The following is a 20,431-nucleotide window of genomic DNA, read 5'->3' as shown; positions in this document are numbered from 1 at the left end:
TTTCAGTTTGGAGTTGCTAAATCATAAAAATAATCATTAAAAAAATAATAATAACGATACTTCCATGCAAAAAGCTTGTTTTTTAGATGACATATTACCAACTAATAATTGTTATAGTTTATTTTTATTTTATTATTACTGTGTTAATTTCACAGTACCAATAAACTAATAACACGTCATGTACCATATAATTTAGAATACAAATTTTACATCGCAAATTTATAAGCATCCACTATCCAAATAAAAAATAATGGTTGGTTTTCTCTCAGTTAAGAGTAATTCTAGTTTTGCTATTTTATGTTTTTAAAATAAAGATAGGATCCAGCTATGTTGCGTCATGGGTTTGATACCCCACTCCTTTGTCTTATAGCGAATGAGCTTTTAGATTGGGAAGGAAGATATTTAACGGCCGCGATTTAATATTTAGAAAATCGGTAACCGGCTGAAGACGTAACACCTGTAAATCGAAAACAAAAAATAACACTCACGTGTAAGCATCATCTGCAATTCTTCCTACGGATGAAGTTTTGCAGGCGATGGTCGTCGGCATTGTTGTCTTGAAACTATTTTCGGAAAGCTGTGATGGAGTATTGAATATATATTAGTTAAGTTTTATTATAGTAAAACAAGGTATTCACTTATAAGGTCAGTATTTGCAAAGAAGATATGGTTTTTATCTGCAGAATTGAGGATTTATTTGCTGATTAAGTTAGGTTGTGAGATTAACCATTGTCGTCAGTTCTAGGCAATTGGGTTGGTATCCAACAGTGGAATACAACCATTTGAGTCGTGGCGAAGTAAACTGAGCAAATATATACTGTGCAAAGTCCGTGTATATCATATAGTTGCAATTTGGTATCAATTAGCGCTTACCGAGTGCCTTCCTGCGGCGTTGAGGTATGTGTCGATGATGGAAATTCATATTTCGCTATAAATTTGTGTCCATGTGCATAATTATTTGATTGTGGTTGACTAGGTAGGCATGAAGAAGTGTAAATGGGCATAGGACGTTAGGCTTGGTTGCAAAATAGAAATTGGCAGAAAGAAGTAGAAAATGGCAACATATTATGTGTTGAATTCAGTTGACCATGGTTTGCGACCAATGAAAAGTTAGAGTAGCTCCACTTGTCTTGAGGAATCAAATCATCACCCCAAGATAATACCCAACCATTAATCCTTTCCTAGGAAGTTTACAAATAAGATAGATTATCTTGTATTTTACAAAGTGCACTGACATTCATACTCCACTTTTCCTTTGCTGCAAGTAATCATTGTTCTGTCACAGGCATAGGCACCTCTGTTCGATTACCTGAACGCCCCTACTAGGAGCAGCAGCAACATTGGGGATACAATCAGTAAGATGTCGTTGTTAATTTCATCATCCTCTCTATGGAAAATAGTAAATGACCTTTCTCTTTGTAGGCCTTTAAATGTGGATTCGCCAGTTCAAGGTTTGTGAAAAGACATGTTCTAACTTGCGCTATATATAAGTCCCACTCACAACTCAATGTATGGACGCCGTGAAGTTGTTTGCAGAGTTCATGGGGAGTTTTTACAGTTCATTGAGTTCGACACTGCTGTTGATAGTTTTCAAATCTTTAAACATCGGTTCTAATTTTGTACTATTACTGGTATCGAATATTGGATGGAATCATTTTGTGTCTGTTTTTGGATGATACTTTATGCAATTCACTACTTATTGCCTTCATGTCCTTATACCCCAATCTTGGTCCTATCTTCACGTTCATAGACATTTTACTGCTTCGATATTTATCAATTCCTCCCCAATTACAAATACAGAAGGTTTGTTTGTTTTTTATCGTGTGGTTGTTCAATATATTTTTTTCCTTTACAATTTCACTCTCAATTTTTTCATACCAATCATTTATCAAATTCACATTTGTTTCCTATCTCTTATTGGTCTACTTGTTCTCCATTTTCTAACTACTTTCCTATGGCAGCATGCTCCACTTATCTGCAACACCTATACTAACTATTATCCAACATCGGCAGCGTTTTGTTATCCCCTCCCGCAATGCATAATTCCAAATTCATTGAGCCTTTCAACTTCATCCACAATCTCTTTTTTTTTTTTTACTTCTATTGTTGCTTTTAAATTTTGGCTTTTCAATCACACTGCATTCTGTTCCTATGGCATTCCTGTTACCACAACTGTACAATCGGGATTACTTGTTTCCATGGCCTTCTGTTTCTTAGCCTAGTCCTCTATATGAAACCATGAACACTCATGTAAAAGTGATAAGTACATGCACAAACGAGTATCAAACTTATTAAATGAAGATGACCAGCACCCAAATTCTCCCCCCCCTCCCCCCCAAAACAAAAATATACACATATTCTAATCCTTTTTCACACCTACAACAACATTAATGAATGAGATTATTCATGTTTTCTATTTTTAGTAATACTAAAACTCAAATAATAAGTCTGCTCTTAATATATCATCAAATTATAGTTATTTTGTTTTTATCCTATTTCGTCTCCTTATATTAATAACGTTTGGATTCATAAGACATATTACGTACGCTGATTATCTCTTAATTTGAAACATTAACCTATCTTCTTAATTGGATTGGATTACGTGTAAAACTTATATGAACGAACTTAGTTTTTTCAACCATACAATTTACATTACATGTGTTCACATAAACAGTTATACAAACTTTCATGTTGATTATGACTTACACGTTTGAAGGGTAACCTCGAAAATAAATCCCAATTAATATGAAAACTTCTTGACCGACTTAAATCATCCATGTCGGATTAACTTCTTTTCTTTTACTGATATCAATATGCACAACTTACCTTGATCATATTGTTTTCTAGACTAATAAATAGAACCACGGACACAATAATTTCAACCAAAAGATGGGTAAATAGGTTAGTTGCTTGTTATTTTTCTCTATAATATATTATATATATATATTTATATTATTTACGTATTTCATACAATAAAAATTAATACCGCTAAACTAACTTATATTTCTTACTTTACTATTCCATTTCTTTCCTTTGGATATGTAATACAAAGGCCTCAGTGTGTATTCCATAGTAAACGCACAACAGTAAAGTTCACGTACCAAGAGGGTTATTGTCTTCTATAAAATTACAATGGAATTAAGTTCGCTATATTCATCTTAGTACGAACAACTCACTATCTCCATTTATAACTTTGTAAAGTATATCTGTATGTTAGACTACATTCACATGACAAATCCCTCTATAATTAAATTTATTTTTCCCACAATTATCTTCGCTGAAGAAACGCATCACCTGATTATTTTGCAAAAGTTGCCAATATAATTATGGCAAATTTTGTGTCAATCTTACTCCGACCAGTACTATCACACTTGCACGAAGTTATTGGATTAAACGCATAAGTTGTAAAAATACGCAAAGGAACTTATTATATATGCTCCTTTACCAGTCCTGCTGACCGGCCCATTACTTGCTTCTCCGGTTACTCTATTTCTCTACGTGTTTTTTTTCTAACCGTCCGATTAAATCCAACGCTGACTTAAGTAAATGACAAACAAGTGATGTAAAGTAGTTTTGGCCAATGAAGTGAAGATATCCTTTATGGCAAATTCGTTGCTATTAATTAGATGAAAAATGCTAGTTGTCTCGAAAGCTGAGAGAAGCGGCAGCTTTTGTGCTGTCGTTTCACCTACCGTCCTCTCTCAGCATTTTAATCATTTTTTATTATTAAAAAAAAGCGCGATGGGGACAAAAGTACAGCAGTTCACGTGCATCAGTCTCTCTCTCTCTCTGTGCCAAGGTAAACAAGCCATGAATACTAAACTTAAGAGTCAATTTGCCACTCATTGCATACTCTGGGACACAGTAACCATATGTTCGGATTACTCTAGTTGAAACATGTGTGTATTATCACCAACAGGTCCGAGTTTGGCAAGCCCGAAATCAGAGAGTTTTGGATTGAAGTCATTATCCAGCAAAATATTTGCGGACTTCAAATCCCATAAATGACAAAAGGATTGGCCTTGCAATGTAGATACTCAAGGCCCTGAGCAGCACTGACTGTAATTTTCATGCGAGTGTTCCAACTCATTAGCTCTTGATCAGGTTCAAGATCTGAATACAAGTAGTTAATTAAAGTAACAGGCGGCGGTTGGGCTCTTCCTTTGCAGCTGACTCAACAACCTCAGAAGTTGGTTTGGCTTCGACTTCGACTAGGACTTCGAGAGCAGCTTCGGGTTCTGGTGAAGAGAGTGAGAAAAGAGTGATGGGGATTGAGTTTGGGGATGAGTGGTAGCCGGAGGAGAGACTAACGGGAGTTGAGAGAGAGCGCGATGGCCGATGGATGAGCGATGGATTTCTAGTTGTCTGTTCTGCTGTTTAGAGTTATGCCTTTTTTTTAATCTTTTTAATAATTAAAAAAATTCTAGGATAGATGCATACAGAGAGAGTGATGCAAGTCAACTTCTCCACTTTTTTGTCATTTAAATGCTTTTTTTTTTAATTTTTAATAATAAAAAATTATTAAAACGCTGAGAAAAGGAGAGAGGTGAAACGGCAGTACAAGCTGCCGTTTCTCTCGCTCTTCTCTCAGTGTTCTAGACATCTAGCGGCACTCTAATTAGATTAATTCTCGACGTACAGTTATTCAAGGAAGAGAAATGGTAAATAGACGAAAGCACGACGACGGGACGACAGAAACGGCAGAAATTGGCTGCCGTTTCACGCCTTTCCTCATTCAATTTTCTTTTTTTGTGGGACCGATAATAATTATTAAAATAAAGAATAAAAATGGAACAAAAATGCTCTTTCACGCCTGCTCTCATCCAATTTTTTTACCATTTCTCTTTTAACAAATATTATAATAAAAAATAAAAAATTTTAAATATCTTTATTATTTAAAATCTGATCCACTTATTCTCATCCTCAACTACTCGTTCTCCTCGTTCTCCACTTATTCCTTTCTGCACTCGTCCTGTTTAATCCTCTGTATCTCTCAGTCATACAAAATCAATATTTTGTATCAATTTTTGTTAAATAATTAAAAAATAATATTTTATAATAATTAAAAAACCATCGATGCCTGTACAATATTACTTCATGATAGCGTGAACAAATAAATTTCAAGCGGACAAAATTAAACAAATCTAACATAATTTCAAAAATTAAAAATTCAATTTAACACAAAACATTATTCCATCACTACAATTTCAAAGATTTAAAGTCAAATCTAACATAATTTTAAAAATTTAAAGTTCAATTTAACACAACATTATTTCATCACTACAATTTAAAGCTAAAATACAAGTCAAGTATCATTATTGTTATCTTCATTACGCTGCTGCTGCTGTAGTAACTGTTGGAAATTCTCACTTTGAGATCCTTGATGAGTCATCGAAGAAGAATAATAATGCAACTGCGATGTATATGGTGGGACTGATTGCTATAATACATAAAAATAAGCATCATATTACATTACACAATTTCATTTACATCGTTAACTCTTGTTTCTTGCAACTCTTCAAATGCATGCTCATTTTCCAAATACTCCATTTCTACAAAATAATTAACATTTGTATTAAGAAACTTATATAACATTTTGTCCGGTAACGAAAATTCCTAACAATTTAAATATATAAAACACATCTACAAATTTTTATAATTTATTCCATTATCTCCAACAATTTAAATTATAAAATCCTAACAACTTAAATATATAAAACACATCCGGAAATTGTTATAATTTATTCCATTATTTTCAGCAATTTAAATTTAACAAATCCTAACATATATAAAACACATTCATAAATTATTATAATCTATTCCATTATTTCCAGCCATTTAAATTAAAAAAATCACAACAATGCATAACAATTTAAATATATAAAAAATAAAAATCTACGAATTTTTGTAATTTAAATTAAATATTCTAACCATTTAAACATTTCTCACCTCTATTTGTAGATCTAAATCTAATTTATTCCTTGTGATAACTGAGATGCAGAGACAAAATTTGTGAGGTGCTGAGGCAGAATTTATGAGATGCAGAAACTGAAACTCGTTTGAATTTTGCCTTTCTTCCTGAACACAAAGAACTCTCGTACTCAAATGAGAGAAATTCACTAACTGAAATGAGAGAAATAGAGAGACTACAGAACTCCATTCACGTGCTCATTTATTTTCGTTACTTTTTATTTATTCTTTTGATTATTTTATTCTTTAAATTAAAAAAGTAAGGGACAAAAGCCACAAAACCTGCTCCATTCACATGCCCAATTTTCATTTCCATTAATCCCACATGGCAATTTTTTTTTGTCGTCCTTTTGTCTTCATTTCGTTCAAATAGCAGAACTCTTCAAGGAAATTGTGCTATATATGTCTCGGCGACACGTCATATTGTACACATGTTTGACTGTTGGTTTTACTCTTTTTTATTTTCTCACACATAGATATGGATATACTTAGACTTAGTTTTGAGTTGAGAATACTATGTAATTAAGTATTAACTGTTACTATTATACATGTACTTGTGTGTTAAGATTATAAAAAATTTAGCACTTGCTAGCTCAACATTAATTTTTTTTTTCTTTCAAAAAGAATTCATGTCGATTAGCTCTATGAAAATTTGAGTATGTCCTTATAGTAGCATATTACTGCACAACAATTATTTATCTTTTTTAACTGCTAAAATTATTTTAACTCTAATTTTTTGTACAATCAATTATAGACAAGTGAAATGGAAAATTAAAAGAAAATAAAGCAACTAAATCTTAATTGAACATGTAAATTAGAACAGAAATCAGCAACATATTTTAGAGACCAGAATAATTGAATTCACCATAACTTATTATTAATTTTGTTTTCATGAAAAGGTAAAAAATTTCAATTTTTTTTATTGGAAAGACTAATAAGGAATGAATTAATGGTTAAACAATGTTATTAAGTATATCTCTTTAACATTAAGGTTACAAAATATTGATTTTCTATAAAGAAAAAAATAATTCTTAGTTGTAGTATAATTGTTAATTATAAAGACGTCTAAAAGATTTTTCTATAATAATTAATTTTAAAAAAAATATCTTTACTAATTAGAGAATTATTAAGAAAATACTCAAAAGAAATGAGACCTTGAAAAAATATAGGACCTTAGGCGACCACCTTATTTATCTATACTTAAAGCCACCTCTACTTATTAATTGAATTTATATTGACAGTTGAATAATCCTAACCCTAACCCTAACCCTTTTAATACTCTTTCTCAAACAATATGAAATATATTAGTTCATAACAAAATTAAGGTGATTTTATAGAGCTGGTTGGGAATATTCAAGCAAAACAAAAAGAAAAATTCAGGAATATTCCAGTATATCTTCTTCTCCAATTGTGTTTGCTGCGCTTAATTATGCGTCTCTCATTTGCTTATTTTTGAAAGTGGCCTATGCCTATTACAATCATAAAGCCGAAACCTAAATTGAATGCTGCTAGCTCATGGGCACCGACTTGAAAAGCCAAATTTCCTTGACAGATATGCTTCCATTTAAATTCTAAAGCAAAATGAGATTCTCTCTGTGTTTCTCTCTCCCCATGTAAAGTAAATTGGAGTCAATTTATGCAAACTAAGTCAAGATTGAGGTTGAAGTTGAGTATTACCGACTTAATTATCTTTCTATCTAGGTTATTTTCGTCTTTTGCTATCTCATCAGAGTCTATTTATATATAACATAACTTGTTGGGTATATTGTTAGTATTTTTAAAAGATAGGGTTATATGTAAAATAGAAAAAATACCAAATTGCTCCTACGAAGAAGATTCACTTTTCACATATATTTTGGAAGGGGAGACAACATGGGGGACAAATTGTTATGGCGCTCTCCTCTAAAGATTAAAACTCCTCTTTCTCAGGTTAGCATGAAATTATCGAATTTTCTCCAACTAATAAAGAATTATTCACTTTGAGTAAGTTCTCTTGAATTTGTTTTCAAGACACCTATACATCTTAAAACGTCTCTTACCAATTAAAGTGTGGGTCACATTTTTTATAGTATTAAACTTCTCTTATACTTAAGTGATGTGAAATATTATAATGTGTTTCGATGGACGTTGCTTTTTCTTAATGTCCATTGATGCTAAATTAGGTTTGGTAAGAATGGCTTTGCGCTTCACTAAACAAGGAAAAACACTTCAGTAGGTTTTTAGGCCAATCTTTCACTAGAAATGTAACGAGATTAAATATGGAGACTAAATAAAACTTTTATAATTTTGAATTTGAGTTTTCCATAATCAATCTTCCAATTTCCCATAGAGTAATTATATTTGACCCCTTAAATTTTATTAATCAACCTTTACTTTTTAATTACTCAAATTTGTTTTCAGGATAATTATTATTTAGAGATAAAATTATAATTGAAAAAATAACTATAAAACCTGACCATCTTTCACCATCACTGTAACTACCTTAAGCGGTGGAAGGTGGCTAAGGTTAATCGTCTACACTTTAATTAATTTATTACATATTGTATATTTTTGCTTTAATCTAGCATGTATTTTATCATGAAAATTGTGGACTCAATTTGATCTTCAACAAACTTTCTTTATCCACCGAACTCTACTCAATAATATAGTTACTAAGTATAGTATTTTTTCTTTGATACAATTCTATTTCACTCAAAAGTAATTAAATTTATACAATATCTTGCAATTGTGTGTTATTAAATTTTTTTTTTTAATCAAGCTAGAGGCCGTGATGGTGATGGTGAAATTTTTAGAACTGTTTTCATTTTTTTTGTTTAATTATATTTTTGTTATTTATTTAAGATATTTTATAAAAAAAAAGACGGGATTTATGAAAAGTTGGGGGGGTTAATGGGAGAAATTGAGGGGGTAAAATAACAGCGTGCCCATCAATACGTCCGTGTTGCTGCCACGAGTTTCCTCCTCTCTCTCTCTCTCTCTCTCTCTCTCTCAGAGTAGCGTGATTTTTTTTATTGTTTGTGATCAAACTTTCTCTCAGCCGCCGCCGCCACTTTCTTAGGAAACAAACTAAATTTAGACACTCTTAAATCTTAATCCCTACAGAACAAACCAAACCAAAAAAAAAACAGGCCTCTTGTAGCAAATAAACATGGCTTCCTCTGTCATTTCCCCAGCTCCAACATCTTCTTTCATCAACAACAAGGTCAAAAATCAAATGGCTTTTACTCATTTCACTCATCTTTTGCTAACCCATGTTTCCAAATATATATTTTTTGCTCTATTACAACTCATCATTTTTTTTAAAATTTTTATTTAATTCTCTTTTTGGTGTTATTACAGAAGGATTTGGGTAGCTTTTGTTTTTCGTCGACATCACAATTTTCAGTCAACAAATGCAAGAAATTGGCAGTCTCCAAGAAAATTGTGTCGGTCATGGCACCTCAGCAATCAGAACGCCGGCCTGCCACCACTGGCTCGGTTAAGTTTCCATCTTTTGATCTTAATTTGATTATTTTGATTGATTTGCTCCATAATTCTGATAATTTTGATTATTATGTGGTTTCAAGGAGTTGACTTGATGTCTTTGCTTTTTTTGTTGGAATTTTTAGGTAAAAAATGCGATGACGTTGACGGAGAAGATATTTGCCAGGGCTTCAGAGAAACCCCAGTTGAGCCCGGGAGACAATGTGTGGGTTAATGTTGATATCTTGATGACCCACGATGTTTGTGGCCCCGGCTCCTTTGGTATCTTTAAAAAAGAGTTTGGTGAAAATGCTAAGGTACGGTATCGACGTTTTCATAGCTCAAGCCGATATCTGTATGTTTTAGTAATTAGATTGCACAACTGAAACCAGAGCACTGAGGAAATGAAATTATTTAGGATCGTTTGTGATGTCCAAGTTATCTATTTGTGTAAATTCGTTAATGCTTGTTAGTGCAGATAATTGTAGGTTAATTGCTTTATCAGCTTGGTTTATTTGTTTTATTTGCTGTATGCTTAACTGAAATTTTGTTGCCATTGCTAATGTTTAATTTGACATGCTAAATGCTAAATGGGGTTAGGGTATGGTTTTTGTTTCGGTTAAGCATTTGCTTCTTATTGTCTTGCATAATGTTTGTATGAGTTAATAGTTAGTGAAATGAGATAACAATGGCTAGATTACCTAGAATGTGTAGGGAGAGACGTGTCTATCCCGAGGTGGCTCTTCAAGATTTTCCTTCTGAATTATGTGGGAGATCCAATTTTGTTCCTGTGTGATGTCTGAAAACCATATTAATTGAGCTATGCCATTGATGCTTCATTATTATTTTTTGCTTTGCAAAATAGTGTAGTTTTCTATGAGCTCCCATTTTTCTTTATTATTGTCTTCCGATTAAGCCTGAGTTGAAAAATTTATTTATTTCAGTATTACCATATATCTTTTTTGTACATGAGTATGTTTTTACTTTCTGCCATATGCTATGTCAACATTAATCTTTTACTTTTGAAGGTTTGGGACCGTGAAAAGATTGTCATTATACCTGATCATTATATATTCACAAGTGATGAACGTGCAAATCGTAATGTGGATATCCTGAGGGATTTCTGCATGGAGCAGAATATCAAGTACTTTTATGATATTAAAGATCTTGGTAACTTTAAGGTATGACTATTTCATTCTTTTCACTTGAGCTTCCCTTCAGCACCGCACCACCACCCCCCCCCCCCCCCCCCACCCCCCAATTTTCTTGAAGAGCTTGTATTCTATTACTGTTTGGATGAATGAAAAGTTTACTTCGTGACTTTGCAGGCTAACCCGGATTATAAAGGCGTATGTCATATTGCACTTGCCCAAGAAGGCCATTGCAGGCCTGGAGAGGTGCAATTTTGTTACTAAGACCTTGCACTGTTTATGTTATTAATTTTATGCTGTTTCTCATAACTTCATTATACCTTTACAACTGCTTTCAGGTCTTGCTAGGTACAGACTCCCACACATGTACTGCTGGAGCATTTGGCCAATTTGCCACTGGCATTGGCAACACTGATGCAGGTTTTATATTGGGCACAGGGAAAGTCTTGCTCAAGGTTTGTTCATGTTATCTTTTCTGCGAAAGTAAAACTAATAATCTTTGAAAATCCAGAAATAAATTTTGAGTAAATATTTATTAATAACATCTTTTCCAGAACTCTAGCATCTTAAAAAGTTTATATATATGATTGTCCTTTTTATTTCCGTTCCTGATAACTTATGTGCTAAGTGCAGTTTGTGTAGTCACAATGATGATAAATGTCTAAGGCACTTAGAGCAGGTGTAACATATCTTAATAATTCATTGTGCTTTATCTTATTTTACTTCTGTTTTCTTTGTTTATTATTATTCTTATTCTTATTATTACTTTGGTCCATGGCATGGACTATGTACTTGGTCACTTGGAGTGGGAATCTCTCCTCCCTTTGATGCCTCTTCCTGTCCAAAACATTGTAGTTTCAGGCATGATTGAGCTGTTCGTAGTATGGCATTAGAACATAGTACTCTTTTCCAATCTCACCATGGATAATAAGTTATTTGTACCATAGTGTAAAGAAGGGTGCTAGTAATGAGTTGACCTCCTTAATATCAGAATGCAGTTTTACAACCAACCCCGATTGTTTTAGTGTAATCAATCAGCAGGATGTATTGCTGTTTTGATTAAATGCATAAGCAGATTTACTTCTTGAATGTTATCGTTGTTTTTTGCTTGAATTTTTAAGCATTTTAGAACTTTGAAGGTGAAGATAATAAGAATTGGTAGTTGCTTCATATGATTCAATGGATCTGTGTCTTAGACTCCCTTGCTTTTGGTCCTCAAGAGTAGCTTAAAAGTCCCTTAGATGACTGATTATTTGTCGCTGTATGCCATATAACAATTGTAGTGATACATTTTCCAATCTTATCTGGTTTAAGTTCAAAAGGTTAACATAATTTTCTAGTGTGATACATATTCTCTCTTTGTTTCCAAAGAACTGAACTAGCACCATAACAAACTTAAATATCTCTACGATTTTTTTTTCTTTCGTGTACTTGGTTTCTTTGGTTATTTGTAATACCTTGACTCTATATATGTTGCAGGTGCCCCCAACTCTGAGATTTGTATTGGATGGTGAAATGCCTGATTATTTGCTTGCGAAGGATTTGATTTTACAAGTAAGTTTCCTTGGCTCTTCAGGAATTTTTTTCCCCTTGTCAATTGAGTCATACACACCCTGAAAGGATGTGGATTTGAATTTATAAGTTAATATAGAATGATAAGTGCTTCCCTTTTGTTGTGTTGTAAATTATTGTTATGTTGCAGATAATTGGTGAAATATCTGTGGCTGGTGCAACATATAAATCTATGGAGTTTGTTGGCACAACTGTTGAACGTTTAAGTGTAAGTAAATTTCAGTTGATCACTGGTTCCAAGGATATTAGGTTCTTCTGAATTACGAACTTCTCCTTTTTATTTTATGCTTAAATAGTTGTGAATTTCATCATTTTGTGGGTACTTGCACTATAAAGATGGAAGAACGCATGACATTATGCAACATGGTTGTCGAAGCTGGGGGAAAGAACGGTGTAGTCCCTGCTGATGGTACAACATTTAAATATCTTGAGGTAAGTGTAACAGGTAATTGTATGCATTTTGTTCATATTTCACTGCTTGGACAATTGCTTATTCTTTGTGGAAAATGTTTTATTTTGTTTTCTGTTTCTTCTTCACCTAGTCTTATAAAGTATTTATTGGAATTTCTTTTCTTTTGTTTTCCATTTCTTCCCTACCTACACTTATCAAGAGTTTTCTTTTGTTACCATGGAGTTATAGTATTATCTTTCGTTTTATGCAGGATAAGACATCGTTGCCCTATGAACCAGTTTATAGTGATGAGAAAGCAAGGTAGTCTTTTGTGATTGAATGGTTATTAAAGACCATTTCTTAATATATTAGAGTTGCATTCGTGATTCTCATCAAGATCTGCTATTTTCAGATTTCTCTGAAATTTCACAAGCACACAAATTGGAATTGATATGGAAATTTGCTGTAGTTGTATGTAGTAGACATTCTTACTGGTTTTCTTTTTTCTGCTCAATCACTGTGTAATTTTCACTGCTAAATGAACAGATAAAATAATATTCAACATGAAGAGATTTAAAAGTGTATTATCCAACTTCATATGGTGACCAAAACCCTTCCGTATTTGAGAGGGTTGGGAGCGAGATACTGGATCAATACTTAACACCAATTAAAAATCCTTTCTCTTGCGAGAAAATTATATTATGTCAATGCCTTTGAATGGTAGTTAGTGTTCTGAAATCACTTGCTGAAATCTTACTAGGAAGAAATTAAGTAGACAAAAGTGGAACTTGTGCCAACAAAATTATTTGGATCCATAGTTGTTGACTTAGTTTTCTGTGATTACGCCATTCTACATTTTCTTTTTTACCCCTTTCTGAAACAAAAGGTGTACTACTTATATTCTCATCTCTAGACTGTGCTCACTTAGGAGTTGTCTAATTTCTAATTTCTTCTTGGAAACTTGTTTTAGATTATGAGTCTGTAATTAAACTGTGTAATTTTGTAATTTTAGTTGTGTTCTGTTCAGACGACTTATATGTTTAATTCATGATGAGGAAATTTTCATATTTTATGTTCTCTTTTTATCTTCTGTGATTATATCCAACCTCTTCATGCTATTAGAATTCACCGTACTTGATTGTATTTCCTTTTGTTGGCTCGTAGTTTCCTGTCCGAATACAGATTTGATATCTCGAAGCTGGAGCCACTGGTGGCAAAGGTGTGTGATTTTATGTAGTTCTTAAGTGAATATTTCTCACTCTCTGTTCTTTTATTTTTATTTTTTTCGAATTTCGAATTTCCTTTAGTGAATCTCAGTTCTTGGTTGTTTGTTATCTTTTGATTGCCATGAGTAATGTTGTCTATCTACTTATGCAGCCTCATTCTCCTGACAATCGGGCTTTAGCAAGAGAGTGCAAAGATGTAAAAATTGACAGAGTATACATTGGATCGTGCACTGGTGGAAAAACAGAAGACTTTCTTGCTGCAGCGAAAGTCTTCTTAGCTTCAGTACGAGCTATATCCATTATCGCTTTTTTTAGACAACCCATTGAGTCATACAAAAACCTGCTGCATCCTAGCTTGAATGAAATGGAAGACAATAAACACCTTTATCACATTGTTGTCACTGACTGGTTTTCATGACCTTATTTGTTTATTAAGAAAATATGAAAATTTGTCCTCCGCCTCGAGTTCCTGGGAGAGACCAAATTTATTCGTTATTTTATAACAATGGTTTTGTGTTTGGATTATTCTTTCACATGCAACCTTTAACCTTTAAAATTAAATTGTTTGTCTTCAGGGCAAAAAGGTCAAAGTTCCAACATTTCTTGTCCCTGCTACCCAAAAGGTTTGTTATGCTGCCCTATTTTGCACTTAAATTTCATTAGAGTTGCTGTTTGTAGTTTAAAATGTCATATTATTTTGGGTGAAATTGACAGGTATGGATGGACGTATACACTCTTCCAGTACCAGGATCTGGTGGCAAGACTTGCTCTCAGATATTTGAAGAAGCTGGTTGCGACACACCTGCGAGTCCTAGTTGCGGTGCTTGTTTGGGTGGCCCTAAAGACACTTATGCACGCATGAATGAACCTATGGCAAGTTTTTCCCCTTATTGATCTTCAAATGCATAGAGTTTCATAATTGAATATATATATCCTCTCAATTCACTCTTTGATATTATATTGGGTATGTTGGTCTTAATGTGAGCATTGAGTACTACAGTGCTGTTGCTGCCATGTAAGTTTTAAATGACGTATCAAATGGGGTATAGAGAAATATACATTGTAGAAATGAAGAAATCATCGTGAGGATGTTTAACTTTTCCTTTCACATGTTCGTGCACATACACATAGAATGACGACAATAACCAAAAATGAAAGGGAAAACAAGAAAGAAGTCCATCTAATTTGTAAAGTGCTTTTTCAGCCGAGTAATCAACCTATTTTGACTTACAACTGCAGTGTTCCATAGGCTGCTTTCTCATACTTCTATTGTGCAACATTTCAACCTATCCTCTTTATCTCAACACAACCAAGGTTTTGTCGATGCATAGGATGCAGCATAAGTAAATCTAACACATAATTTGGAAGGAGAATTGGTTTTAATGAGTTCAGATATACCATCTTCATGATCAATGTGGTTGATTTATCCCAGTTATTGTTAACATCATTACTAAAATCTTTGAATAACTCTTTGAAGGCTGTTTATCATTGCAGGTCTGTGTCTCCACGACAAATAGGAACTTCCCTGGACGGATGGGACACAAGGAAGGCCAAATATATCTTGCTTCTCCATACACAGCTGCAGCATCTGCTTTGACTGGTTATGTCACTGATCCAAGGGAGTTCTTGGAGTAGACTGATCAAATACTGAATCGATCACGTATGTACACTATGTGATATCATATTCTTCTTGCCGAGGGACAAGGGCTATGTGGATGTGACTTAGATCTGAAGAACTGTTTTCCCTTGCTTCTTCAAGCATATTTTGTATGTTATGACACATTGTGACTGTTAATTTTGTACTAATAAAATAGGAATAATGAGGTATGTACAATAATTAGTACAATAAATAGCATAAAATTTATAAGAGAAAAAATTTAAAAAGTAGATTGCAGTATTTTTTATTATTTATTTATTAATTATTATTATTATTTGTGTGGTGAAATTTTTTGGTCCTCTGTGTACTAAGTGTAATGCTAAGCTAAAATGTGTATGGCAATTTCCGTAAAGAGTTTTGGGTGAGGATCGATTATTACTATTTGTGAACAAAGTCTAGATGGTAATTATTAAGCAATCTGCGGGATCGCAAGTTGGATACTAACCAAGCGACATTATAATGATTGACAATAATATGAGCAAATAGGACATGACAATATAATATGAGCAAATCATTTAAAACTTATACTATTTGGCAGCAAATTGCCTGCACAAGTTTTTTGGAGTCAGCAAATTGCCTGTAATAGGTTTTCGGAGTCGAGGGGAGCATGCACGTGCAAACATAAGTCCATTTTGGTTCTTGATGCCAACTTCACGAACTAAAAATACTGACTTGAGAACGAAAAGTTTTTATTATTGCAAAGTGGATGCCAAAAACAACTATATGAAACAAGTACGATTTGAAAACCGTATTATATAATTTTCACTAACGTATACAGAGATTAACATCACTAGTAGCTATACATCATAATTCAGTAACTGAAACTCAACTCATCATCTACCACGGGCTAGGATTCACCCAACAAGGTGGTGGCAGAATCTTGAGCTGATGAGTACGTAAAAATGACTCAACATTTCTGTTCTCCAAGCTAAAAACTCCCATGTCGTGCCCGCCGTACAAATAATCTTCATCCATTCGATCCCAATAATCATCTGTAAAGTAAATCGAATTCTGTTTGTATATAGTAGAAGATGAAGATATTGAGACTGATGTGGATTGATTTGCACCCAAAAACAGCGATTCGTCGCCCAAAGAACCTACCTCCACCCAACTCTTCTGACCCAAATCCAGCTTATAGACATGAAAGACTAGAGTTTTGTATGGACAAACCAAAGGGTGCGTGTCTTCTTCAGTCAACAAATCATGCTCATGAACAGGCTCATCATCTGCATTTACTAGCTCTCCTACAAATCTCACTGCAAGCATAATATCTCCCTTTGTTGACTGCACCAAGTACAATCTAGCATTATAAAGATCTCCGAATTCTCCCCAAAACTGCCCTGATTTCTCTGGAAAACTCACCTCAACCTCCATTGTTTTAATTGGCTTATTCAATCCATCAAAACCCCAACATTCGACTGAAGCGTTGCTGCCAATTGCATAAAGCTGATTTCTGCTGCATATGATGTCTTCATAAGGCTGATGCTTGCCATCAAGATCAGTCCAAGAATTATCTCCATTCTGGCAGTAAGCAATCTTCTTTTCATGGCCACAAATGACCACTGCTCCAAAGTTGTTGATGTTGAGACACGGGTCGGATGAAAGAATTGCTTTGTGGATGAGACTTTCACGCAAATTATTCATGTAACGAATTGGGTTCTTCTGATAATCATAAGTGATGTAGTATCCGTTTTCTTGAGATTTCTCAATGTCGAGTACACCAAGAAGAGGACCAATGCAAGGAAGCTGTGCATGACGAATCCGCAGAGAAGGGTTAAAGAGCAAAGGAAAAGCTCTTTCATCCAAGAAAATCAGCCAACTGTGCGAAGAACCAATGCAACAATTCTCAGTAAACTCCTCAGGCACAATCTCCGAAGCACCGTTACCATCCGTTCCGTCCTCTTGAGGAAAAAGCTTCAGCGACGGAGCCTGAGGAGGCTGATTCTGAGACTTGAAGCTTATGAAAGATTTTGCTGTCTGAAACCAGTGCGAACAAACGGATTCGGAGACAAGAACATCCGGGAAAGACAAGTGCTCAAAGATTGAATCCAGAATTTCACTCGGAATCTCTGCCCACTTCGATGATGTAAAGTTGCATCTTTTTCTCTTGAAGCAAGCCATAACTAGAGTGTTTGCCGTGTATAGAGAGTTTCTTTTCTAGAGTGATGAATAGAATAGTGAAACGAGAAAATGGGTGACTAGTATGTTTTATAGATCAGTTGAAGCATGTTACCTTGTTCATAAAGGAAAGAGGCTTCCAAAGTGGTTTTAGAAACTAACTTGGATTAGGAATTCACAATGCCCTTTTGGGTAAGGAAATGGAAATTAAATAATTAAGAGGCTTTAAAATTAGAAACGGTGAAGGATTTTGTTAGTATACATTTCCTTTTACGACAGGGATATGCAATTGACTGGTTTTTGGTTTTGGTAAGTGCATATGGGTCAAATTGCTCGGAGTTATTGGCGTGCAGCGGACGCTTTTTGCCCTAGGAGTTAACGTAACAATTATGTGATTACCTTAAGAAGCAAGAAACATTTTCTTCTATTTCGGGATACTGGGAACAAAAAATATTCAGGTTTCCAATAGATAAATGTTCTTGTACTTGTGATACACGTTCTAATCCTTTCCAAATAAATATATAATGAATTTTGCAATTTGCTTCGGTCCTGCTACGTAATTTATGGTCTTGTTACCTCCAGTTTTTAAGATAATATAATTATTCATTCCACTTATCAATTTTGAACAATGCTACTTACTACAGATAAACATTCTAGAATTACATAACAAACAGGGGAGATGTAGGAGTGAAATTTTGATTGAATAGGTTTCTTAACACGTTCTCATTATGGACATAAAGGCAATAATTAATCGTAAACTTTAACTTATTTACGGTAAAACTAAGAACAGCGGAGTAGGTCTCGCCTTTATTTTGTAGATTTTCGAGCTTAGCTCTTTAGAGCCGGCCTATTGCCATGGTTGTAGAAACTTAAACAGTTTGGTTTCCTTGATTGTAATATAATAAGAGAGGCAACAGATTAGAGCCTCGAGTATTGCGGTTTGCTGATGATTTAGAATAGCTGGAAATGACCCTCAAGTAAAAGCAAGAAGTAAGTGTGTAATTGAACAAAGAGAGGCTGTAATCGTATAGATTCTGTTCAATTGCTGTTATTATATAAAGTAATACGCCTTTTTGGAAACTTGGGAAATATTTATCAAGTAATCAAGTTCTCTATATTTCGGGAATCAAAAATGTCAATATTTCAGAAACATGACAATGCAATAAAATTCCAAATAATTCTGAAAAACAAGTAACTAATAGTAGTATTATAACACACAACCACTCATCTCCATTAATTTGTAATCAGATCACATTAGTGAATGAAGAATCTCTTTTTTGTGTTCTGATATTTCTTTCAACTCCCTGTACCTTTTTTTCACCAAACAAACACCATAAAATCTCGAGAAAAATTGAAGGTGAAGTTAGAACTCCCTGTACTCTTTTTCTTTTTCTTTCTTTTTTTTCAACCAACCAAACTCTATAAAATCTAGAGAAAAAAGATTGAAGGGGAATTCAGAGCTCCTTCAAGAGGTATTTCTTTTTCAAAAGGATGGTTTAAATTACTATTTGGTTGAGGCCAATCTTAAGATACTACGCTTCGACCGTCAATTTAACAATAGAGGTGTAGATCTCGGCTCATTAAACCCTAGTATTTTCTTATTGTTTTAATAACGCATATCAGTGGAGTTTTTTGTTCCCCTCACTTAGACTTTTGGATAAAATAATTTTTCTCTTCTCTATTTTTTAACGCCCACTTGTCAAAGCTACAACACATTATATGAAACTGGTAGAATTTCTTTTAATTAAGACAACAAAATAGAAGTGATCAATTTTTTTTGTTTTTGTGACTTCTTTACTGAATGAAAAACAATCACTTCAAAAAAAAAAAAAATTACACGATTCTTTATATATGCAAATTTATTCTTCTAATTACTTACTATTTTTTCAAAAAATAATAAATAAACATATTTAATTTACTAGGCACCAAAAAGTGAGGGGTTACGCCAGACCCCTTACCTATAGATTAATAAAATAAATGAAAACATCAGGAAGGGCTCAAGAACCAAAACCATTTTTGGTAGTCTTCAATTAAAAAAAAGTGCTTAATTTTATTTAATTTACTGGGAACCTCATGGAAATTTTTAGGTATTCGAGTGTAATTTAACTTTCTATTTTGGGAAAACGTTTCCCCATCGTCTCCATAAGAAAGGACCTAAGAGTAGGGATGGCAATTGTACCCGCAAACTCGCCCAAACCTGTCCGCCAAAACCCGCCCGCTGCGGGTAATTTTACGCATTGCGGGTGGGTTTAATATTATAAACTAAAACCCGCGCATGGATGCGGATGTGTTTGGTATTAACTTTATATCTGATGGACACCTGCATGGATATCCATCAGACTTGCAATATTTTTTTTAAATATTTTTAATTTAATTTTAATCTAAAAAATGTATAAAGAAAATAATGTAATTATTCAAATTATCAAATAGCTAAAGGCTTAAAGTTGTGTATGTGTGGACGTGGCCCATCTCTCATTCTAAAGTCATGACCTAAAAAAAACTAAAGGCATTTCCCCTTTGACTTAGCCGCACACCCATCTGACCATCTCTCATCTTTGTCTTCATTTAATCATTCTTTTCTTCTTTAGCCGTGAGCTTGTGACAATGAGCCAGAGCCCTACACCCAACTTAATTCATGGGCTATTATATACCTATTATAATTTTGTATGTACTATTTTTCTTTAACTTAATACATGAATTATTTTATTATTATAATTTTTTTCTTCGAATTAGTATTTAAAAATATTAATCTTAATTATTATTGTAGGCATCGTGTTGGATGGGTGCTTATGGTGGTGAATGAAATGAATATCTTCTCTTAGAGCTTGTTTTAAATGATAATAATAATATGAAATGTAACTGTTATTTTTAGATACTAGTTTGT

At 33.6% G+C, this 20,431-nt stretch overlaps 2 protein-coding genes across 2 annotated transcripts; one reads left to right on the top strand and one right to left on the bottom strand.

Annotated features, from left to right (window-relative positions):
* The first annotated feature begins 8,898 nt into the window (after positions 1-8,898).
* Positions 8,899-15,600, top strand: LOC18032792 (3-isopropylmalate dehydratase large subunit, chloroplastic). The gene is made up of 15 exons (XM_006420309.2): positions 8,899-9,172; positions 9,310-9,447; positions 9,579-9,749; positions 10,461-10,613; positions 10,761-10,829; positions 10,922-11,038; positions 12,063-12,137; positions 12,286-12,363; positions 12,492-12,587; positions 12,818-12,867; positions 13,711-13,765; positions 13,924-14,055; positions 14,348-14,395; positions 14,487-14,645; positions 15,267-15,600. The coding sequence occupies exons 1-15, from the start codon at positions 9,119-9,121 to the stop codon at positions 15,405-15,407; spliced, it is 1,536 nt and encodes a 511-aa protein (XP_006420372.1). The 5' UTR covers positions 8,899-9,118; the 3' UTR covers positions 15,408-15,600.
* Positions 15,601-16,266: 666 nt separating this feature from the next.
* LOC18032034 (F-box protein SKIP23) lies at positions 16,267-17,550 on the bottom strand. The gene has a single exon (XM_006420308.1). It carries the CDS (start codon positions 17,548-17,550, stop codon positions 16,267-16,269), a length of 1,284 nt encoding a protein of 427 aa, XP_006420371.1.
* Positions 17,551-20,431: the final 2,881 nt, after the last annotated feature.

This window comes from Citrus clementina, unplaced genomic scaffold (assembly GCF_000493195.1).
Source record: "Citrus clementina cultivar Clemenules unplaced genomic scaffold, Citrus_clementina_v1.0 scaffold_9, whole genome shotgun sequence".
Lineage (NCBI taxonomy): Eukaryota > Viridiplantae > Streptophyta > Magnoliopsida > Sapindales > Rutaceae > Citrus > Citrus x clementina.
Note: the sequence above shows the minus strand (reverse complement) of the source record. Positions and strands in the feature narration are given on the sequence as shown.

What these genes read in the sequence shown, in the direction of transcription:
- LOC18032792 (XM_006420309.2), top strand. Translation starts at nt 9,119, where the DNA reads ATGGCTTCCTCTGTCATTTCCCCAGCTCCAACATCTTCTTTCATCAAC. An exon ending in AGTTTGGTGAAAATGCTAAG is followed by an intron (nt 9,750 to 10,460) that starts GTACGGTATCGA and finishes TTACTTTTGAAG; the next exon opens with GTTTGGGACCGTGAAAAGAT. An exon ending in GCCATTGCAGGCCTGGAGAG is followed by an intron (nt 10,830 to 10,921) that starts GTGCAATTTTGT and finishes AACTGCTTTCAG; the next exon opens with GTCTTGCTAGGTACAGACTC.
- LOC18032034 (XM_006420308.1), bottom strand. Translation starts at nt 17,550, where the DNA reads ATGGCTTGCTTCAAGAGAAAAAGATGCAACTTTACATCATCGAAGTGG.